General features: G+C 38.9%; 1 protein-coding gene across 4 annotated transcripts in view; it reads right to left on the bottom strand.

Moving 5' to 3' along the window:
• LOC131248803 (uncharacterized) overlaps positions 1-25,063 on the bottom strand; it is a 97,957-nt gene that overhangs the window by 35,865 nt on the left and 37,029 nt on the right. For all 4 annotated transcript variants that reach the window (XM_058249265.1, XM_058249264.1, XM_058249263.1 and 1 more), the window contains exons 2-3: positions 5,544-5,693; positions 5,204-5,419 (exon numbers count right to left, since the gene is read on the bottom strand). In XM_058249265.1, coding sequence (XP_058105248.1) covers positions 5,204-5,419; positions 5,544-5,693 — 366 coding nt within the window. The remainder of the gene's footprint in view (positions 1-5,203; positions 5,420-5,543; positions 5,694-25,063) is intronic.

Below are 25,063 nucleotides of genomic sequence, written 5' to 3'. Positions count from 1 at the left end.
GCCTAGCTACGTTCTATCGACGGTTTATTCGTGGATTTAGCTCAATTATGGCTCCTATCATAGATTGCATATGAAAAGGGTAGTTTCAATGGACTAAAGCTGCGAAGCTAGCTTTCTCATAAATTAAAAAGAAGATGACGGAAGCACCAGTCATGCGTCTACCTGACTTTGCCAAAGTCTTTGAGGTAGCACGTGACGTGTTAGGAATTGCCATAGGTGGAGTGTTAGGCCAAGAGGGACATCCTGTGGCTTTTTTTAGTGAGAAGCTGAACGAGGTTAAACAACGCCACTCCACTTATAACAAGGAGTTCTATGTGGTTGTGCAATTATTGCGCCATTACCAGCATTATTTATTACTGCAAGAATTCGTCCTGTTCTCTGATCATGAGGCCTTGAAATATTTGAGCTCTTAAAAGAAGTTAAGCCCTAGTCATGCCAAGTGGGCACATCTTCAAGAGTACATGTTTGTGTTTAAGCACAAGGCCGGAAAAGAGAATAAGGTTGTTGACGCACTTAGCCATCGTGTCATGACGCTGTGGTCCATGAGCATTAAAGTTACAGGTTCTGAGCAACTCAAGGGTGAATACTCAAATTGTCCTGATTTTGGGATCATTTATGCGTCATTGTCTAGTGACCCACCCTCGAGGAGAGCGGAGTTCGTCCTTACAGATGGATATCTTTTTAGAGGGGACAAGCTTTGTATCCCATGTAAATCCCTCCGTGATTTTCTTAGGAGTTGCATGTTGGAGGGATGGTAGGTCACTTTGGTCAAGATAAAACAGTTGCCCTTGTGTCTGATCGTTTCTATTGGCGTAATCTCCAGTGAGATGTAACTAAGATTGTAGGGCAGTGTCGGACATGTCAATTGGCGAAGCAGAGGAAACAAAATACAAATTTATTTACTCCTTTGCCAGTTCCACGTACTGTGTGGCATGATGTCAGTATGGACTTTGTGCTTGGGCTTCCCAAGACTCTTCGTAAGCACGATTACATACTCGTGGTTGTTGATCAGTTTTTTAAGATGGCCCATTTCCTACCCTATTATAAGACCTTAGATGCCTCCCACATTGCTAAGTTATTCTTTCAGAAGGTGGTGCGATTTCATGGAGTACCTAAATCCATCGTGTTTAACAGAGATACTAGGTTCACTAGTTATTTTTGAAAGATTCTTTGGCATCTTTTAGGTACGAGACTCCAGTTTTCTTCAGCATATCATCCCCAGTCGGATGGTTAAACAGAGGTAGTGAACCGTAGCCTAGGGAATTTGTTGAGATGGCTAGTTGGAGACCACAACAGGACCTAGGACATTGTTCTTCCCATAACAGAGTTCGCATATAATTCTTCAGCGAACAGGTCCATAGGAATGAGCTCGTTTGAAATTGTTTTAGGTCTTTGACCCCGAGCCCCATAGATTTGATCCCCATGGCTACCCCACAACGTCCTTTAGCGTTAAGAGAGTCCTTCACCTAGCATATACAAGCATTGCATAGTGAGATCAAGTAATGAACATTATAAACTTTCTGCTGACACTCACAGGAGATTTAAGGAATTTCAACCTGGAGATAACGTCATGGTTTGTACTAGGTCTGATATGTTTCCACCTGGATCCGTGAAGAGGCTTCATGCTACGACACATAAAATTGTGAAAAGGTTGGGGTCTAATATGCTTATGCTGTTGATATCCCTACTTCCATAGGCATCAGTTCCACATTTAATGTGCAAGATCTAGTTCCCTATTATGAGCCATCACCTTCATCTACTGATTCCCCTGTTTCTTCCCAGACCCCCCCTATATATGGACCTTGGCCACAGCCTGACCTTCCTGTACCCATCTTACCTTCTCTTCCACCTGCATCGAGAATAGACAAGATAGAGAAAATTTTGGACTCCGAGGCGGTTTCCACTCACTCCAGGGGTTTCAAAAAATTCTTAGTAGAATGGAGTAATAGGCCCGTTACAGAAAACTCTTGGATCATAAAGACAGAGCTACAATGCATCAACCTCAATTTGCTCGAGAGATACAGAAGTTCACTGTTGCCAATGGCGAATTGTTCCTACCCGGGGAGAATTAATGCAAACATCAGTGGTGCACCCTTTAGAGTGTACTAGAGGAGGCGTCGTCGACAGAGTACTGGAGCAGAGGAGTTGATGTGGATGGACGTCGAGTCCATCAGACCCATTTTCTGAAGCGTTACAAGTGTAGGAGCGGCATGACTACAGGCCCATGGGGCAAATTTCACATCCCGTCGCGCAAATGTTTTAGTTTTAGGTGCCTTTTTATTCTTTTCCTTGTTTTCAGGGGCTTTAGAGCAGTTTTTGTTTTTCCGTGGCTTATATATACACTGTGAGAAACCTTATTTTATTTATTGAATGAATGAGAATTCGTGTGCTTTCTTCCTCTTTTACCAAAGAGATTAGGCTTTCAAGATTGGCCCTTGGGTGTTAAGGATTCCACCTCGGTTTCAGATTTTCCTTCTTTCTAGATCTTTGATGTGCAGGAAAAGGTAAGAATCAGCCGTCTTCTTTTCTTTGATGCCCTAGAATCCGTACTCTCTTTTATGTTGAACCCATCTCTTCTTCATCTCTTTTGTTCCTCTCTGGATATTCCCTTTTTGTTTGAACGGAAAAGAGGGCTAACTAGTCAGGAGAATCAGATCCAAACTTGACTGTGGACTAGCTTATGCTAGATCTGGGATATCCTCATATCCCTAGGTCCTTTTTTTTTTTTTTTTAAATTTATTGTTTACGTGATTTTATGCTAAGGGGCATGATCCTGACGGAATAATTTCATCTTCGTGTTGAGATTTGCTTAATCCCCTTGATTGAAAACAATTAGTTGATTAATTTTGTTATTTGAATCTCTTCAACCTAATTATACATGCATCTAGGGTTAATCCATCACACGTCCCTGCATCAGTTTAGTTCCTACAAATGAGAAGTTGTGGCAAACTAAGTTTTTGTCAACCTAGATTTTAGATTTGTTAAGTTTTATCGAATCAATACTTCAGTTTCTTACATGAAGTATCAGAGCTACATCGATGGAATCAACACCATACGCTCAAATGCGTGCTCTTTAAATTTGCAGGTGGAGTGGTGGACTAAATATAGACAAGGCCCACACATGGACCATTTCCTTATTTCTTATACACATTCGAGTTATGCATAGTGTTTGTTGCTTTTGTATCGAAATATACGTGAAGTTCTATATAGATGCTTGCATGTTTAGAAGTAGATCTAACTCTCATCCCGTAGACACCCTCGCTTCATCAGCTTTCCAACATTAAAACAAGAAGGCAGGGTCTTCTATTCCTTGGTTGAAGCATTGGACAATTGTTATATATTCCTCATTTGTGATCTTGGATCATTGTTGGGGGTCCCTTTTCGGTAGATGTCGAAAAATGAGTTTATCTTATTTTGGTTAAAATTAATCATGTATTAGAGATTCTCTAATATATAATTACTGTTAACATAAACTCATTATGTATTAGAGATCAACTCATTACTGTTAACTAATGTTTTAAATATCGACGATATTGGCCGATATATCCCACGTATATCTTGTATCCCACCTGTGTGATAAGAAACGCACAGGCAGTGCCGATATATCCCACATGTTCGATCCAGTGAGAATTTGAATTTGTAATTTTCGATCTTTTTTTTTTTTTTTGTTGAAATCATGTTAAATTAGTGTCAAATGGTTAAAAATCCATTGGTTCATGTTTTGCATGAAAATCCATGAAGTTGGAGCTTTGATTTCGATATCCACTAGTTCTTCATGTTCTCTATGTTTTTTCAAAATTTTCCTTCAACCAGTGGTCAATTGAGACTGATTTCGAAGTATTTAGGAGTATTTGATGAAATGATCATCACATACACTTTAATTTCGAAATTTGAGTGTAGGTGGTCTGATTTGGGGAAAATTAAGAAAGAAACAAAAATTTCCCAATTTCTCCCGAATTGCTTGCAATGTTGCACTCCAAATATGAAATCAAGCATGTATGAAGGCTGATCTACAGATTTGTTAAGTCCTTGTTAATTTTCAAAAATAATTTTTTAATTAATAATTAAAAAAAATTTATTGAAATATTATTTTTTTTTTCAAAATTTCCTTTCAATCAACTGTCAATTGAGACTAATTTCAAAGTATTTAGGAGTGTTGAAACTTTGATGAAATTATCATCACATACACTCTAAATGTTATGAATTCAATTTGAATATGGTTGCATTAGTTGAGTCAGACAATGCATAGCTTAAGACCCTATACAAAGGAAACCTATTATGTGCACTTCTTTTTTGAGATGTGATTTAAAAGTGTGTATTAACGTCTTTTTTAACAATCCTTGAAGTTTTATTGAAAAATTCAACCATTTCCCCAATGTTTCCCCATGTTTCCCAAAAAGTGAGTAAATTACCCGATACAAATGATATATCCTGTGCTATAACCAATACGTATCCGTATCCCAAGGATGTGATACATAATGCGATCCCGATATTTCGAACATCGCTGTTAAATAAAATGAGAAGAACTCATTTTTAGGCAAAAAGCAAACAGGGGCCTAAGATGATAAGAGTGATTTCCTCATAACCTTGTCATAAGACAGTATAAATTATTGAATACCAAAAGCTCTCCCACGATCTCTTTGGTAGTAGCACACTATTTGTTGAGGAACATTTACTGCAAAGGTGTGGTTACCACACCGTTTTCCTTCATTTCTCTTCCAATGTTGAAGAAGATGAAATTGCCAATAAGAAATTCCAAAGATCATTAAAAAAATCTAATCTTAACATTTGCTTGCTAAAGGGCAGAAGAGACAAACAAAAATGTGTACTTGTTGCACCTTTGTAGTAAAGGTCTGAGTCTCTACCACAATATATGCATATCCTACTACCAAGCAAACCTTTAGAATCATGAGGGAAAAAGTATATTAAGCCTGTGTTTATGAGGAAGTTGTGGGAAACTGACAAATTAAAAGAAACTAGTGGAGACAATCATTACACCTTGAAAGCGTACTCCCCTCTCATGTGAAACAAGGGACCTGTGTGCAAGATTGGAACCACACATTAGCACCTCTGATTCGCACAACAGTAACTTGATTCCATGCAGGTGAATACACTCACAAGTACATGCAGCATTTCTCTTTGCATGTTCATGAGAACCAGCCAAACTAGCATTTAACCAAAGAGTGCATTCTTAGAATACCACCTGAACTTGAGAACTCATCTCATCAACAAGAAGCTCTGATATAAAAATTCTTGGCAAAGGACCATAAACCCCACTCCCGCTGCCATTGTGCTGAGTATCAGGAGGAGTAAACCACAGTGCCTTCAACTTTTTCGCAGGAAATCTCAGTTCGTCACGGGGCGTGTAACCAAAGTCCAAGAAAATTTTTGCTATCGAGTCAATCCCGTGTCCATCCACCTTAATTTAAAAACAAAAAGATTCATAGAACATTAATGAATTTCATGATAAAGGCAACCAAATTATGTTAATGGAACTAAACGAGAAAAAAAAGTCAACTGAGTATAAAAGAGAACAAAATTACCCCAAAAGTCCTAAAAGCTAAATGATCATAGCAAACATGATCACCATCACTTAAACGAACAAGGTCCAAAATGGCTTTTGCAGTGGGGTTCCTACTCAAGTAGACTACCTCCATACTTGACAGTATGCTTCTAAAGAATGATTCAGCACTCTGCAACCAAGACAACATTTGTTATCAACAGGCTATTTTCGCAACCAAAACATTAAACAAAAGTAAACTGCAAACCAAAGAATAAGCTCTAAAACATTATTTGGCATGGGTAAGCTCAGTCAATTATTATAGCTTCTATCCATCCACAAAAATGCAGCATTCAGTACTCTCTGTTCCCTATTTCACATATTCTCTATGTAGGGTGAATAGTATCTGGTGAAAATCTGAATAGAAACAAAGGGAATGGTACTATCCAATGAGCCATTTCTCGGAGGAACCCATTCCTGAGGAATAAGAAGCACAAATTAAGATGACACAGTGCAAGGTTTTCTTCTGTTATAGTATATATGGGCCTGCCATGGGCCCCTGGTTTGGGCTGTGGGCCTTTTAGCTTTACGTTATTTTAAAGGTTTTTGTTGTTTCCAATTTTGCCCTTTTACTTGGGGGTATTTTATGTAACTTGCATAGTTTCTCTTATAAATACAATAGGGTTGGGCATCCAACCCTACTAGTCTTTCCTTTCTTTCAAAGCATTTCTACTTAACATGGTATCAAAGACTAGGGATTGTTCTTAGGTTTTTTTTTTTTTTTTTACTTTTGTTCCTTCCTCCCTTGATCTCTCCTTCAAAGCATATTTCTTTTTCCTCTCTTCCTCTTTTCACTTCTTTTTCTTCTTCATTTATACATATATTTCACCTTGTTTTGAGGGTCCTGGGTGTTTTTTACCACATATCTGGATTTGATTCAAGAGGGGAAACCTGTGGATGGAGATTTTTGAAGGCTATTTGAGATTTGTGGTGGAATTTGAATTAAGACTGAAGTTTTCTTTGAGGCTTGAGACTTGCAGCTTTTTCTTTTTTTCTTTTTTCTTTTTAGATCTGAGAGAAGATTTTGCTAAGCAATCTTCTTCAAACAAGATTCTGATTTTTTTAATCCAGCCGTAAGATTTTCCCTCTCTCTTCTTGGTTTTTTTGTGAATTGGGATTTGAATATTATTTTGAACTTTGTTTAATCCATGTTGTGTGGATTCAATATGGCCTCTCCATCAAGGTCTGACACAGTTGATTCAATCAACTCTAAGATGGAGAGATTTGTTGTTCATTCGGAAAATCCTGAGTTGTAGATTACAACCCATAAACTTCAAGTCCAGTGATTATCTTCAATGGTCGAATGCAATTGAGATGTTTATTAGAGGAAAACAGAAGTTATGTAGATGGCAGTGTGCCAGAACCTGCTATGCCATATCCTTCTTATGGAGATTGGAAATCAAATAATCTGCTCATCATGTCCTTGCTTCTGAATTCTATGGAATCATAAGTTAATAAAGGCCTTTTCATATTATCTACTGCTTGTGAGAATTGGTTGACTGCTCATGAATTATATGCCGATCAGAATAATATGGCTTAGATTTACAATATTTACTAGGAGATCGGAGCTTTGAGATAGGGGGAGCATTCAATTTCTGATTATTATATTAAGATGCATGGTTTGTGGTGGGAATTATCTTTCCTGGATGATCTCCAATTTTCTTGTACTACTGATGCGAAGGCATATAAACAGGGTATTAAAGAAGAAGAAGAAGATATTCGAGTTGTTAGTGGGTCTGTGCAGGCTCAGATTCTTGGTTCATTTACTCAACCTTCCATAAAAATTGTTTATGCTTGGCTCTTAAGAGATGAGAGGCATCGTGCAGCCATGGGACCTGCCATGGTTGAGAAATTTGCTCTTATGACCGGCTTTAGAAATTTTAATAATGCTTGTATTGGAAGAGGTAGAGTTAGATGAGGAGGTTGAGATGCAAGCCCTAGGTGTGGTCATGGTGGACCGTTTGTGAACTTATTGTGGTCGATATGACCATAATATTGACTATTGCTAGGTACTTCATGATAGACCACCTCAAGGTCGTTCTGCTAAACTTTCCAAGTACTGTTGGAGAAATGGCTCCATTGGCAAGGTCACCCGTGGTTCAACCAACTGGGGATGTGGCACATCTCCCAAAAAGTGAATACAATGCTTTACTAAGGGAAGCCACCCACAATAAGAACTCTCCTTCTACATCTTTGGCTTAAAAAAGGTAATACCTTCACCACTCTTCACACTGCTTCTAAGCCTGAGCCTTGGATAATTGATTCAAGGGCTATTGATCATATGATAGGTACGGCTCTTTCTTTTTCTTCATTTACCTCAAATCCTCATTTATGTCGTGTGAAGTTAGTAGATGGTACCTTGACACCTACAAAGGGAAAAGGGCATTGTTTCAGCATCACCATTGTTCTTCTTATCTTATGTCTTATTGATCCCTAATATTGCTTCTAATATATTTTCTAAGAATCATATTACAAAGGATCTACGTGTAGCATGACATTTTTTCCCGATCATTATGTCTTTCAGGATCTAAAGACAAAAATAAGCAGCTTGGTAGTGGACTTGAGAAGGATGGGTTTACATTCTTCATTTGAATTCTTCAAGTTAGTTTAGTGAGTGTCTTACTGTAATATTTTGTATTTTTTTTTTTCTTTTTAAGGATCTTTATCTTTAGCATTGTTGTTTTAGTGATCCTTTTAATTCAGTCCTATAGTATTTGTTGCATTAGTCAGTTGAGTCTAATGGTATTAAAAATTTCAATGTGAGGCCCATGTTTTGGCTAATGTCTAAACATCATAGGTCTGCTTATCCCTCGATGGAAAAAAAGTTGAACAAAATTTTTCATTGGTTCAATTCTGATGTATGAGGCCGATTCCAATTAATTCTAATTGATTTAAATACTTCTCTCATTCATTGTTGATGCTTCTCATATCAAATGGATTTATTTAATGAAAAATAGAGATGACGTTGGTTCAATCTTCATAGTGTTTCATGCTTGGGTTAAAAATCAATTTACTATAAACATTGGAACCCTTCGTACTGATAATGCAAAGGAATATCTTTCTCATTCTATGTTGACTTATCTTTAGAAGTACAATATAAATTCTCAAACCACTTGTATACCTTTGGTATGCCAAAACAATTATGTAATGGTCCTGAAACAAATTTTTTTTAAAGATTGTAATGACTGTATAGGCCCAAATCGTAACAGTGGTAGCCATTGCAACCACCGTTACCATTACGAACACCTTACATATACCCCACAACAAAATGGCATTGTTGAAAGAAAGAATGGCCATCTTCTAGAAATTACTCATGCCATTTTCATTGATATGTCAGTTCCCAAGTATGAAAAGATTAAAATTAAATTCAAGAGTGTGTTGGGTCGGCAAAATTCTCAGCTTTAGTCAAGCAGGTTTCCAAAAGTTTTTTTAAAGGCATCAAGAGGACTTAGGCAAGAGGATCGTCTTTCTCCTTTCTTGTTTGTGGTGGTTGTGGAGGCTATTAGCAAGATGTTGGATAAAGGTTCATATGTGGATCTAATCAATGGGTTCAAGGAGAAGAATGTTGACTTTCACATTTCACATCTCCAATTTGCCGACAATATCATCTTGTTTTCTGATGCAGAAGTGGTAAAGGTGGATAATCTCATAAAAATTGTTAGGTGCTTTGAGGTGGTGTCCAAGCTAAAGGTGAATATTTTTAAAGAGTGAGATGTTAGGGATCTGCATTTCCGAGGAGGTAACAAGTCATATAGAGGTGTTTGGTTATCAAGCTAGGTCTTTTGTTTCCTTGTACCTTAGGCTTTCCCTTTGTGTTGGCAAGCTGGAAGAGTAGGCATTTTGTGTGTGAGTGTTGTTTAGGGGGTGGGGGGATGGATAGATGCTTAATGGTAGTTAAAGTTGCTATATCAAATTTGCCTCTTTACTTTGTCTTTCTTATGGAGCCTAGATGCGGTTCTGAACAGTTTAAGGAAAGTAAGACAGGATTTCTTGTGGCAGGGTGCAGAAGATAAAAAGAAGTTTCATCTGTTGAGGTGGGATGGAGTGTGTCGTCCGTACAAAGAAGGTGGGAGCATGATGGGGACATCACACGCACACGCGCACTCAGGCCGCCCCACCTACGCATGTACGCCAGAAGGAGGGCCCCACCGTCGATCTGGATCGATGACGATGTCCAGGGAGGGCTTTCTACCTAGAAGACGAAGTTTTGATTCAAAAGAGTGGGCCCCTTAATCAAGAAAAGCCCATCATGGGATCTCATGATCGTGGCCCACTAGTCAGATTGATTTCATATTTTAGGTTTTGCTTATTAATGTTATTTAGAAAATCATGGACGCTTTAGATTTCTTTGATTAGTTTTTATTTTGGTTTACTTCATCGCCAAGTAATAGGTTGCGCACATGGCGCGAGTTTTGGGGTATAGGGTTTTCTTATAAATAGGCACCCTTTGTAGCTTTCTTTTATTGATTGAAGATTAATAAAAATTCTGCGCTTTCCTACTCTCTAAGTTGTGAAGCCTAATTGAGTGTGAAGACCTCCTTTCATCGAAGGGTTAACTACCGTGGTGCGAGGCCACATCTATCCCGATTCACCCCCATCCATCGCTATCTCTACTACCCATCTTCTATCATCACACGCATGTGCGTCTGGGCCATTGTTATTGTCCACGCGTGTGGTACTTCTCTGGTTCGTCTCTCTCCTCCCTTTCACTCCGCTTTCACCCAAAATCCCTAAACCTAACCCTAAATTACTCAAATCTCCAATTTTATGCTCCTTTTCTTACCCTAGGGTTCTTTGATTTGAAATTGATGAATCTCTTGGATTAGGGACTGATTACTATGGATGTGTGGATGATTATTTCTTATCTTTGAGTATCGTTTGGTTCATAATTTTTATTGATCCATCCTTATCATGTGTAGGCCTGGACCCGCATAGATTCCCCTTAATTGAATGTTTGGACTTTCATGTGGGATATGGAATTTGTGTAATTGTTTCTGAATTAACGTGATCTTAAGCCTCAATTCTCGCATATCATATTTAATTTTCATGTCCTGCATCAAATTTGGTATCAGAGCCTAAGGTTCTTGTAGGGGAATTCATTACATGTTTAGGGTTTGGTTGTTTATGTCCATTACGCATCAATTCTCATCATATATGGCTGTTTAGAGGTCCATAAACCCTAACATAAGTTGCTGAAATTTTCTGTTATCCCCTTATTTGAATTATTTAGAAATTAACTTAGTTTTCTATTTCTAGGTTTAGAAACTTTCCTTTTCTGTTTTTTAGAAACTAATTTTTTAGAAACTTTCTTAATCTGTTTTTAGAAACTAATTTCCTTTCCTTTTTCTTTTTTAGAAACTAGTTTACTTTCCTTTTTCTTTTTTAGAAACTAACTTTCTATTTTTAGAAACTTTCCTTTTTCTTATTCTTTAGAAACTAGGTTTTTTTTTTTTAAGAAACTTTTTAATTTGTTTTTTTTTTAGAAGCTTTCCTAATTTGTTTCTTTAGAAACTTTCCTAATTTGTTTTTAGAAACTTTCCTTTTCGTTTTTAGAAACTAGGTTACTTTTCTTTAGAAACTTTCCTAATTTGTATTTTTTTTTGAAACTTTCCTAATTTGTTTTTTATAGAAACTTTCCTAATTTGTTTTTCTTAGAAACTTTCCTTTTTCGTTTTTAGAAACTAGGTTGCTTTTTTTTTAGAAACTTTCCAAACTTGTTTTAAAAACTTTCCTTTTTCATTTTTAGAAACTAGGTTGTTTCTTTTAATTTTTAATTTTTTAATTTTTTTTAAAAAAAATTCTTATATTTTGACAACTATATTGCTGAATTTTGGTTGGTACCCTACACTAAACATGGAACAATTGCAAGAGTCACTAAACAAGCTGTCCCAAAAGTCGGAGTTTATGATTAAGCGCTTGGAAATGGACCAATACTTAGAACAACTTGATGTGCGCATTACTCGACTAAAGATCATCGCCAGGACAAACCCCACCGTTGGGGTAGATGTCCCATCTCAAGCAGGTGGCCGGGTGTATAGACTAATGAATGGAGTTGGTGAATGAATCAATTATGGGTGTGCACCCGTGCACCCACCTCATGAGAGACATCAAGACCACTATTTTGAAGGGTACGACATGTGCGGCCTTGTGGCTGGAGAGAGTGCACCAGACGCTAGTGTAGTTACCCACTGAGGTCATTCTGATAATGGATGAGTTACGTGATGTCTTTCCTGATGATCTACCGGATGAGTCTCCCCCTAGGAGGGACATAGAGCACACCAAAACATGAGACATCGTAATACCTACAGCCGAGTTTGTCGATAGGTCCACAGGTCTTAGTCCTTATGAAATCGTTATTGTTTATAAACTTGGGAAACCTATTGATCTTGTCCCTAAGTCATTGTCCCATAGGGTGTCAGAGCCTGTGGAGTCTTTTGTGCATCACATTCATTTATGGCATCAAGAAATCAGGCAGAAGATCACTACTAGTAATGAACATTACAAATTTTTCGCAAACCAACATAAACGTTTCAAAGAATTAAATATTGGAGACCCTGTGATAGTTCGCATCTGGCCCGAACGGTACCCTCCGGGGGTCATTCGTAAGTTACACGCATGTAGCGCTGGAACGAAACGGTCTCAATGCGTATGAGGTAGATCTTTCACCTTCTATGGGAATTAGTTCCACATTCAATGTGGAGGAGCTAGTTACTTTTCAGGGTACTTTGTCCGGCCCTTCGCCTACCCGTCCTCATTCCCCATATTTATTCCTTGAACCATGGCCCCTTCCCTACCCATTTTCCCGGCCTCTACCTCCCATACCCACTCTTCCTGACGTTTCTTCCCAGCCTCTACCTCCCATACGTACCCTTCTCGACCCATTTTCTCAGCCTCTACGTCTCATACCTACCCGTCCCGACCCATTTTTTCAGCCTCTACTTCCCATACCTACCTGTCCCGATCCATTTTCCCAGCCTCTACGTCTCATACCTACCCTTCCCAACCCATTTTTCCAGCCTCTACCTCCCATACCTAGCCGTTCCGACCCATCTTCCTAGCCTCTACCTCCCATACCTATCCTTCCCGACCCATTTCCCAGCCTCTACCTCCCATAACTATCCTTCCCGACCCATTTCCCAGCCTCTACCTCCCATACCTAACCTTCACACACCCGAAAAGGAAATAGAGGATATCCTGGACCATCAGATAGTTTCAACGTTGGACGGCAGGTTTCAGAAGTACCTGGTTAAATGGAAGTCACGCCCAGCTTCAGATAGCACGTGACTCACTGAGGAGGAGCTTCAGAGACTTGATCCTGACATCCTGGAACGGTTCAGGAATTTTATTTCGCCACTGGCGAAATCTTCGCAGCTAGGAAGAATTGATGGGGACATTACGCGCACACACGCACTTAGGCCGCCCCACCTACGCACGCATGCTAGAAGGAGAGCTCCACCGTCGATCTGGATCGATGACGACGTTCAGGAAGGGCCTTCTACCTAGAAGACGAAGTTTTGATTCAAAAGAGTGGGCCCGTTAATTAAGAAAAGCCCATCATGGGATCTCATGATCGTGGCCCACTAGTCAGATTGATTTCATATTTTAGGTTTTGCTTATTAATGTTATTTAGAAAATCATGGACGCTTTAGATTTCTTTGATTAGTTTTTATTTTGGTTTACTTCATTGCCAAGTAATAGGTTGCGCACATGGCGCGAGTTTTGGGGTATAGGGTTTTCTTATAAATAGGCACCCTTTGTAGCTTTCTTTTATTGATTGAAGATTAATAAAAATTCTGCGCTTTCCTACTCTCTAAGTTGTGAAGCCTAATTGAGTGCGAAGACCTCCCTTCATCGAAGGGTTAACTACCGTGGTGCGAAGCCACATCTACCCCGATTCACCCCCATCCATCGCTATCTCTACTACCCATCTTCTATCATCCCTTCTTCTCATCTCACCCCATCATCTACACTTCGAATCAATCATTTATTGCAGCAATTCTCCTCCCCACGGCAGAATTTCAGAATCTGACCCTACAGGAGGGCTGAAACTTCGGCGGAGCACCACGCACAAACCGTATATCGGATCGAGCTGAGATTTGGGGGTTTTAGAGTCCATCCCTGGCCGACTAGGGCCAAGGTGGCCTTTTCCTGAATAGTGGGCCCCACACATGTGCGGCCAAGATCACACGCATGTGCGTCTGGGCCATTGTTATTGTCCAAGCGTGTGGTACTTCTCTGGTTCGTCTCTCTCCTCCCTTTCACTCCGCTTTCACCCAAAATCCCTAAACCTAACCCTAAATTACTCAAATCTCCAATTTTATGCTCCTTTTCTTACCCTAGGGTTCTTTGATTTGAAATTGATGAATCTCTTGAATTAGGGACTGATTACTATGGATGTGTGGATGATTATTTCTTATCTTTGAGTATCGTTTGGTTCATAATTTTTATTGATCCATCCCTATCATGTGTAGGCCTGGACCCGCATAGATTCCCCTTAATTGAATGTTTGGACTTTCATGTGGGATATGGAATTTGTGTAATTGTTTCTGAACTAACGTGATCTTAAGCCTGAAATCTCGCATATCATATTTAATTTTCATGTCCTGCATCATAGCAAGAATAAGAAAGTTGGAAGTTATGAATTCGGCACTGTTGGGTGAGTGGCGGCGACAGTTTGGTTCAGAGGAAGATAGTCTCTGGAGAGTAGTGATCACTAGAAAGTACGGTGTTAGGGATGGGAGTTGGTGGACTAAAGAATCTTCTAGATAATGGGAATTAACAATTTGGAAGGCGATAGCGAGATTGGGTTCTCAGTGGGGGGATGGGGAGGATTAGATTTTGGGAAGATGTTTGGATTGGAGAGAGGGCAATCAAAGAAGACTTCCCCAAGGTTTAACTTGGTTCTCCCTAGATGAGAATATCCCTATAGCGCGATGTTTCTCTATGATTGGCAATCTTGTGGTTTGGACCCCTCTTTGCCGTAGGAATTCGTCAGGTGAGGAAGCGGTTGATTTCTTGTGGCTTCTAAATTGACTTCAAGACCTTTTCCTTGCTATTGAAGAAGTGATCATTTGGTTTGGAAAGAGGAGAGTTCGGGTTGATTTTTTGTTCAATCGTTGACATAGGACAACTAACCACTTGCTCTAAAAGCTCGAATTGATAAAGTGTGGCGAATCAATCCCTTTATCTCATAGCCCAGGTTAGGCCCTTGTCTGAATCCCCCTCATGGGCCCTACTTCACATGCATCTCACCTCACATGAGCCACCCGCCTCACATGGGCCGCCCACCCCGAGTGTGGTCCGGTTTCACATAGGCCACCCCCCTCGAGCCTGGTGTGAAAATGTCCATGCATTCATCACCCTCGGTGATGAGTCTTGAACACAAGACCTCCCACTCTGATACCACTTTTAACACAGGACAACTAACCACTTGCTCTAAAAGCTCAAATTGATATAGCTGGCGAATCAATCCCTTATATTATAGCCTAGGCCAGGCCCTCAGCCAAACCCCCCTCGTGGGCCCCACTTCACATGGGTCTCACCTCACACAGGCCACCCACCCTGAGTGTGCCCTCGCTTCACACAAGCCACCCCACTCGAGCCCGATGTGAAAATGACCTTGCATTAATCGTTCTTCAGTTTGTTGCATGGATCAACATTCGAGGTGTGCAGAGGGTTTATGTCTTTTGTTTGGCATTGTGGTAACCCTCTAAGGCTACCTTCGCTTGCTTGGTGAGGAGAAACAAAGTATTAACAATAGAACTCTGAAAAAGAGGAAAATGGTGATTCTCAATATCTATGTGATGTGTATGAAGAATATGGAGTCGGTATATCATCCTCTGCCCCTCACTAGAGAGGTGGGAAAGGTTCTTTGTTATCTTTAGAGTGTCGTGGGTGATGTCGGGTTCCATTAAAGAGTTGTTTATAGCATGGAACAGTGGAGGTATAGGGGAAAAAAAGGCAAGGCGCTTTGGGCTCTAGCTATGTTGGCGGGTTTGTGCAATATGGGTGGAAAGGAATAATAGATGTGAAATCATAGCAGGTCGGTTTCAGAGGTGGTTAGGAGGCCCAAGGCAGATGTCATGGGGTGGGCCTCATGTCTAGAATCCTTTGAAAGTTATAATCTTTCCCCTGTGTTTTAGGCGTCCTTGTTGTAATTTGACCTTGTTCTTTTCTTTTTAATAAAATTTTAGTTACCTTCAAGGAAAAAAATCTCTTCTTAACGGTGCCACAAATGTGACAATATCTTGTTGCTCCTTTCCTTCCAAAGTTCGCACATGACTGAAGCGCGCCCCATTTCCATACAACTCGTTTTTTGTGTATCACATGTAGCCAGTGTTTGAAATATCGGTATCGCGCAATGTATCGCACCCTAGGGATACAGATATGTATCGGTTATCGCATGGGATATATCATTTGTATCACGTAATTAATCGCACTTTTTGGGAAACATGGGGAAACATTGGGAAAATGGTTGAAAATAAGTGCACATAATAGGTTTCCTTTGTATAGGGTCCTTAGCTATACGTTGTCTGATTGAACTAAAACAACTATATTCAAATATGATGCATAACATTTATAAATGTATCAAGACATGTATGAAAACACAACCAATCCATTTAAAAGAATAATATATAGTAGAAATTATGGTGGGCCCCACAAAAATTTTCTATCAAGCTAATCTTTGTACATTACCCACATCCAGGTATGCTTGACCTTACCAAGGGGTTGGATGGAAAATAAACATTATCGATCTGCTTAAAGTGGGCCCACATAGGTTTTTAATGGTGGGAGTTCAATCACACCCCTCGGATAACACCTTAATGAGTGTTACTCTACTGTGTGGGGCCCACCTCGATGTACTTTTTGTATATACATGACATCTATATGTTTTCCCATCTCATTTTAGGGCATGATTGCAAACTTTAAGAAGATCCAAATCTCAGGTGGACCATACCACTAGAAACAATGATGAATGGTCATTAAAAACTTTTTATGGGCCAAAAAAGCTATGGATCAAGATGATCTTTGTATTTTCCCTTAATCCAGGCCGCATAAGTTTTGGATCAAGATGATCTTTGTATTTTCTCTTAATCCAAATCTTCTATGGTGTGGTCTACTTAAGCCTTAAAAAAGTCTCGATTTTTGGAATGATGCTATAAAATGATCTTCCATAATGAATGGACGGATTCGATAAAACATATACATAAAGTGGACCCCACAAAGCCCACGACGGGACCATTTATCTCGAGCTAACGCCACGCAACAGGAAGCGGATTGGGTGTGTACCACACACCACCAATATGGCCGGTGTGTTGACGTCACCAAGTTTTGTGGGTCCCATCATGAGGTATGTGTTATATCCAAATTGTCCATCCATTTGGCGAGCTCCTTGTGAGGCTTGAGCTGAAAAATAAGACAAATCCAAAGATCAAGTGGACCACACTGTAAAAAGTAGTGTAGGATTGAACGTCTACAATTGTAACCCTTTTGGGGGGTCACAGAAGGTTTGGATCAATATGATATTTGTTTTTCCTCTTCATCCAGGTCTGTGTGACCTTATGAACAGATTGGATGGAAAATAGATGGTATGTTGGGCCCTACAAATGTTTTAACGCTGAGAATCATTGTCTCCACTTCTATTTGTGGCACTTGATCTTTGGATATGACTCATTTTTGGGTTGCTTCTCTAAAATGATCTTGGAAAATGGATGAAGGGTGTGGATATAATAAATACATTATTTTGGGGACATTTTGATCTCCTTTGTACCGTTCGTACAACTCGGAGCTCTAGAACTGTCAGCGCTTCGCACAACACGTACCCACCCCACATCGGAAACGGATCAGCTACTCACCTTGCCAGTGGCCAATGGCTAGTGGTCGGTGATTTGTGGGCCCCACCATGATGTATGTGTTTAATCCACACCATCCACCCATTCTTCCAATCATTTTATGGTATGAGCCCAAAAATTAGGTTGATCCAAATCTCAAGTCGACCACAGTGTTGATTGAACGCCCACTATTAAAAACTTCTTAGGGGCCACAAAAGTTTTGGAATATATATATATATATATATATATATATATATATATATATATATATATATATATATTCCCTTCATCCAAGTCTGTATGACCTAATCAACAGTTTAGATGTCAAATAACCATTACAGTGGGCTCTAGGAGGTTTTTAACAGTGGGCATTCAATCACTACTATTTTCCCATGGTGTGGTCCACCTAAGATTTAGATCTACCTAATTTTTAGGATCGAGCTCTAAACTTATCTTTCAAAAAGGATGGACGGCGTGGATAAAACACATACATCATGGTGGGGTCCACATAGCACCGACCACTAGCCACTAGGCTGATGGCAGCATCACTAGCCAAACCGTGTCCCCAGCATCTCGCGAAAGGCTTTAGCGGGAAATTCGTCCCTAACAGTTGTGGGCCCCCACCATAATGTATGTGTTGTATTCACACCGTCCATCATTTTGGAGAGATCATTTTAGGGCATGAGCCAAGGAAAGAGGCAGATCCAAAGCTCAAGTGGACCCCACCATAGAAAACATTGGGGATTAAATGCCCACCATTAAAAACTTCTTAGGGGCCACGGAAGTTTCCGATCAAGTTGATATTTATGTTTTCCCATCATTCATGTCTATGTTAACTTATTAACAGGTTGGATCTCAAATAAACCTCGTGATGGGCCCTAGGAAGGTTTCAACGGTGGGCATCACTGTCTCCACTATTTTCTATGGTGGGGTCCACTCGAGATTTGGATTTGCCTCATTCTTTGTCTCATACCCTAAAATGATCTCTCCAAAATGATGGACAGTGTGGATACAACACATACATCATGGTGGGGCCCACAAAACTTGGTGACGTCACTTCAGCAGCGAATCTCGCTACTCAAACCCATCGGTAGCTAACTTGATCCCATTTTTGAAAGAGGAAAGGGTTCCGGAAGGACCGGAACCCTAAAATCTCTCCAAATTTCCCAAATTCCTTCAATCAAACCCAAATCTATAGGGTTTTATGGCAGATTTCTCGTCGAAATCTCGTACGCAATTTGAATCTTACATCTATTCAAAGAAAAAAGGGTAAGGAAATTGAGATTGTTGAATTCAAAGCTTTTCCTTGTTTTTTCTTTTTTCTTTTCAATTTTTTTTTTGGTAATTATGCAAGCCAAAATGGGATAAATCTGCAAATAATATAAGTGATATTGCAAAAATGGTGCGATATTGTGCGATATATCGCACGATACATAAAAATATGTTTTTTTTTTTTTTTTTTTCTATGAGGAGTTTCCGGCGGATATCGAGTCACTGGCCAGCGATAATAATAATATTGGCCGATAGCATCGATATTGCGAACATTGCTTGTAGCCAATATATCAGTCAATAATTTCGATATCGTTGGTCAACAATACAAAACTAAGGATACAAAAAATACCTTGCATTGATAATATTATCATTAATACATGAAAATCTATCACAATATTCTATTTACCTAGTTACATTGACAAGGGTCACATTGGAAAAATACTCAACATCGATCAATACTTGCAATATTTCATAAGTATCAATCAACATCAACGAAACGTGATCTTCGACAAAAAATAACAAATCCAGAAAAATTTAAATAAATACTCTCCTTTTCTTTTTTTTCTTTTTTTTTTTTAGCCAATTTTTTTTTGGTACTACACTCAAATAATTTCACATCGAAACATGAATTTGAGTGGAGAAATCACTAAATAAGTGGATTCAGGCTCAACTCCTAAGGTGAGCAAAGTTTGTTTAAAATATATTTTTAATAGATTGGCAAGAAAACAAGTTGGAATCCATACCTATACATGAGTTTAATGCATTGACATGGATTTGAAGCAAGAAATTCGATTTTGAAGGTGAAAATTGGAAGAAATTGGAGAAAGACCTTCCATTTTCATCCTTTAATTTGCATAGCTTTTCTTAAATGTTTTGAGTTCTAAAGTTAATGTTTCTTTAAGACCACTATACATTAGACTACCATACATTACACGATACATGCTATATTTCTTGATGTTTTCACAATATTCCCATTTCCCAAGGGATTGATCCATAGTGCAATACCGATACCTCAAACAAAGACCCCATGCCTCATTGAATGGGCCATTAAATATTGCCAATCGCCTCTTTGGGGCCCAAATTTATATAGTCCAACCTAGATGAAAGAGAGCAAAGAAATGATTCCACATTGTTCCTGCTAGATCCAAATGGAGAAGAAATGTATGATCCACCATGTGCTCATCATTTTGGCACAAGAAATACATAATACATAGTAGGAAGAGCCATCTAATGCTTCTTGAGGTTTTATGAGCTAATATTTTATTGGTTATGGTGGAGGAATTGGAGTATCCTACACCTTCATGCATGGAGAAATCTCCCTTTCGCGATGACAAATAGCTTGAAAAGGAGACAAGGTGAACTTTTCTCAAAGTTAGCATAAAGAAAACCTCATTAAGAATACAAGAGCTCCCAAACTCTGCCACTCATCATTAATACAATAAGGCCACTATCGAATGGAGTGCAGGAGGACATGCATGCCAATTTGATTGCACATGGGCCCCACATCAATCGCATGGACCCCAAGATCACAAGCATGATACTTTATGTTCTAACATGGATTGTTGTAATTATCGTTATGACCAAAATACCCTTTATTGCCATTGTAACCAGTGTTTTCATAATTTTGGGGTTTTCTTTCTCATGTTCAAGTCCATAAATGGGGAGAGTTAATGTGTGGTATTACTATGCTTTGGATGGTTACAATTTACTTTCAAGTATTGTCATTTTGTTTTTGGAAGAAGAAAGGAGGCTTTTGTGATCTCTAGTTTAGACTAGAGGATTGTTTGGATTCCACAATCATACTTTCCTTCCTTTGATCTAATTCGCATCTCAAGTTGCACAAAAATTGTATCAAAGAAGTTTCATCCCTAGGAACTTGAGCCATACTCCCTAAACTTTCTTTTCATATTCCTCGTCTTTCCTTTTATATTTTCTTTCTTCCATCTCATTCCCATCTCAAAGTCCATTCCCAAAAATCCATCCATCATATCCATCCCCAAAAACCCACCCTAGCATCCCATTTGCAGCTATCACTCTCATTCCCATCTAAAATTCATCCTCAAAACCCACCCATCACATCCATCTTGAAAAAACCATCCCATCTTTATTTGTATCCCTCTCATTGCCATCAGAGAGAGAGGGAGGGAGAGAGAGAGAGAGAGAGAGAGAGAGAGAGAGAGAGAGAGAGAGAGAGAAGCTAATCCCTACAAACCTTAATCGTCCACTTTTCCCGTCCATGAAAAACTAGCCCTAAAACCCTAAGGAGCCATCCCCATTCAAATGCCTAGGAATTCCAATCACCACTTAAAATGAGATTATTGGATTTGAGGTTGCCAGACATTAGAATGCCCTCGATGTTCAAATGCTCGATGGGTGTTTCAAATTTTCAATACCACAAAAGTAGGATATAATGCCCAGAAAAAATCTAGGATTTTGTTAACTCCACTAGCAATTTACCCCCTCCTCTTGAGAGGAATGGGCAGTCTAAGGTGGGAAACACATGATTATTTGGATAATGCACCCAAAATATTTTTTTTAGAGGGATAGGCAATCAAAGGTGGGACCCGCATGATGGAGGGTCTAAATTAAAGATGGCATCTTTATAGGATGGTCAATATGGGCATTTCAAATTTTCAGTACCACAAAATTAGGTGTTGTCCTTAGGTAAAGGGGTTATAGGTAAACACTTTACAGGCAAGTGTTTGGATGGTAAAATTTGCCCTTAAAGTGTAAACGGTTTATTACTTGGGATTGATAATCAAATGGGCCATGCATGAAGGAACACATGGGATGGGATGGTTTTGAATGATGGTATCGGCCGCCATATTGGCCCCATGGAAAAATGATACGATATGGTGTCGTGTATCGAAATCAAGGCCGTATCAACCCATATCAATAAATTTTATTTAAAAAAAAAAAAAAAAAAAACCTTTTTGAAGCAAAAAATATCAAAAAAAAGGGGAAAATGAGATTTTCACAAATCTATCAATTTTGTGTGTTTTGATTAGTATTCGATGGTGCATCGGACCATTCTTTGATGAGAATGTTGACTTTCTATTTGACTTGTTGAAGGTTGTAAGTGCTTATACTTAAAGCACATTTTAGTTTATCAAATTTCGTAGTCCGATTACGATCGCAAGCTCGACTGAAGACAAGCTATCAACTCAATCAAGCATTTGGAAAGAAGACTCAACATCTCAAACCAAGATCATTCATGGTTCGAAGTTCAGAACACTTCGTATGAGTCAACCTACAGGTGGTATAAAACCTAGTTTGACAATAGATTAGGTATATTTCACTCATGCATATTTAGAATCATATTTCATGTTAAATACACTCAAGTTAGGCCAGCCTGATGTCTAGTTCGGCCAGCTTAACTATTTGGACCAACCCTACAAGATTTGGTCAAAAAGACAGATCTTAAAAAATCTTTTTGTGGTAGGTTCGGCCAGCCCAACTTGGGGTTCAACCAGCCCAAGGTGGGTTCGGTCAAGTTTCCAGCAACGGAATAAAAATCGAATTTTGGACCAGTTAGGCCAGCCGAACCTCATAATCGGCTAGCCGAACTTGGGCTTGGGCCAGTCGAAGTTTTGAAAAATTTTATCCTGCGATATCCGAGTTCCATTGGAATGTAATCTTTGAAGTTCGGCCAGCCGAACTACACAGATCCTTAGCTATAAATAAAGGCTTTCTCTTACTCTTTAAACAACGAAAATTTATAGTTTCATATTGTGTGATAAAGAGAGATTCTTCAAGCCTCCTCAAGCTATTTGTGTTGTAATTCTTATTTTTTATTAGCTTATTCTATTCTCCTTCTCAAAGTTAGATTTAACTGTTTTTGATAGAGTAATCCATACTCTACTTTGAGAAAATGGAGAATTGAATCTGCAGCAATAGGGTTTCATTCATTTTATTGAAAATCTATTAGATCCCTTTATATCTTTTTGGGTTGAACTCGTACAAAGACTTCATCAATATCCCAAGAAGATCGCTGCTTTCAAGCTACAGCTACGACTTCGACTCGCCAAATCGAAGATAAGTACTGTCTTTTAAATTATTTCAGTTTGGGTTTTTCTAAGATAGCCCGGAAATCTCTGCGGGTTTGTTTGTGGTGACCCCGTAAAATCACAAAGTGGGTTTGATTGTGATAGCCCATGAAAATCGTAATAACTATATAAGGTTGTTAAGGTGACCCTGGAAAACCTTGAAATAGTGAAAGCCAAAATTGCGAGTGTAGTAAGTTTGGTGAGTGGAGTAGGTTGCATTGAGGTACCGAACCACTATAACTAGTTTGTGCATTGTGGTGATTGGATATTATTATTTGTGCTATTATTTTGATTTATTTATTCATTGCAATAGCTTGATATTTTGATTTCAAAGATGTCGTGAAATAAGGTTGTCCTACCTAAATCTTTTAGGTGTAAGGTTGTCCTACGAACTATATGATATCAAGAATTCAATACTTTGCAAAATTGTATTCAATTGATTTATTATACCTCATTGTATCGAAATATTTGGCATTTTCCTATTCACCCCCCCTCTAGGACATCTATAGCTCGTCCTTTCAAGCAAGGTATCCCGTATCGGTATCGGTTGGCGTAACGGTGCCCTTCGATACAATACTGATATGGGGACGTAACGGCCCGTAACGATGCATTTTTTTTTTTGCAATATTTAAAAAATATGGATTAAATCCGGAATATTCTAAGCATTCCAAATATGCATTCATTTATAAATTGGAACATGTTTATGGTGGTGTAACGGTCCACTCTTTGGTGAGAAGTTGTATTGGATTGTCTGATGAATTTATGAACCAGATAACCTGAATTTGACTATAAAATTCACATATTTAATTTTCTAAATATCTTATTTATATACTTGACAATTTAATATCATTTCTCCCAATAGTTCTTTAAAAAAATGAATTTAAATTCAGGTAGATAGCGTTGCTAATTTGGGGCCAATCCATGCCCCAAATTAGCCTCAAATTCATGCAATTTACTAACATTATCCCACTTATGAATTGGTGGACATTTATTGGATAGTGAATCATGAAAAAATCAAAAGGCCCTATTTTAAAAAATAAGCATCCACAAATTAACAATTAAAACTATTCAAACAATTTGATTTTGGCATTGTGAGTTAGCAACTACAGTCCATAATTTAATTGGTAAATTTTAAGTTAATACATGTCTCATGTACAATTTTTTAAGGGCCCGAATTAGGCGGGACTTGGATTGTGAAGTGTAGCACACGAGTGTCAAAGTTTTTTGGGCCCCACCCGTGATGAATGTGTTATATCCACACCGTCCATCCATTTTGCCAAACAATTTTAGGGCATGAGCCCAAAAATAAGGCAGATCCAAAGCTCAGGTGGACCGCACCATAAGAAACAACAATGATTAAATGTCCACCATCAAAAATTTATTGGGGGCTACAAAGTTTTAGATCAAGCTGACATGTGCGTTTTCCCTTCATCCATGTTAGTGTGACCCAATTAACAGGTTAGATGGAAAATAAACATTACGGTGGACCCTAAGAAAATTTTGAAAATTTTAATGGTGAGCATTCTATAACCACTGTTTCCTATGGTGTGGTCCACCTGAGATTTGGATCTTACTATTTTTTTGGATCATGACCTAAAATGAAGTGGCAAAATGGATGGACGGCATGGATAAAATACATACATCATGGTGAGGCCCACGCGGCACGTGGAGCCATAACAGCGTACCACGTAACTGCTACACCTAGCTGCTGTATTTACGTCAGCAAGTCCTATGGGGTCTGATAATGAGGTATGTGTTATATCCAAACCGTCCATTCATTTGACAAGCTCGTCTTAAGGCTTGACACAAAAAATAATACAGATCTAATTATCAAGTGGACCACACTGCAAAAAGCAGTGGGGGATTGAACGTCTACCATTGAAACCCTTTTTGGGATCACAGATCAATATGAAATTTGTGTTTCCCCTTCATTAAGGTCTTTTTGACCTTATGAACGGATTGGATGGAAAATAAACGTTATGGTGGGCCCTACGAATTGTTTAACGGTGAAAATCATCATCTCTGCTGCTATTTTTGGTGTGGTCTAAACGATCTTTGGATATGATTCATTTTTTGGGTAATGCTTTGAAATGATCTCTAAAAATAGATGACCGGTGTAGATATAATAAATACTTCATTATGGAGCCCATGTAACTTTGATCTCCTTTGAACTGTTCGTGCAACTTAGAGCTCGAGGAGTGTCAGCGCTCATCTTAGCATGACACGTACCTTCAGCAACTATATACTTGGTGTGCCAATCCGCTTCCGATTTCTTTTTTCGATACCAGAGAGGGAAACCGAAAAGAAAAAGAGGGAAAGAAGAGGGAGGGAGGGAGAGAGGGAGAGAGAGAGAG

The sequence above is a fragment of the Magnolia sinica genome, chromosome 6, assembly GCF_029962835.1.
Source record: "Magnolia sinica isolate HGM2019 chromosome 6, MsV1, whole genome shotgun sequence".
Taxonomy (NCBI): Eukaryota; Viridiplantae; Streptophyta; class Magnoliopsida; order Magnoliales; family Magnoliaceae; genus Magnolia; species Magnolia sinica.
Note: the sequence above shows the minus strand (reverse complement) of the source record. Positions and strands in the feature narration are given on the sequence as shown.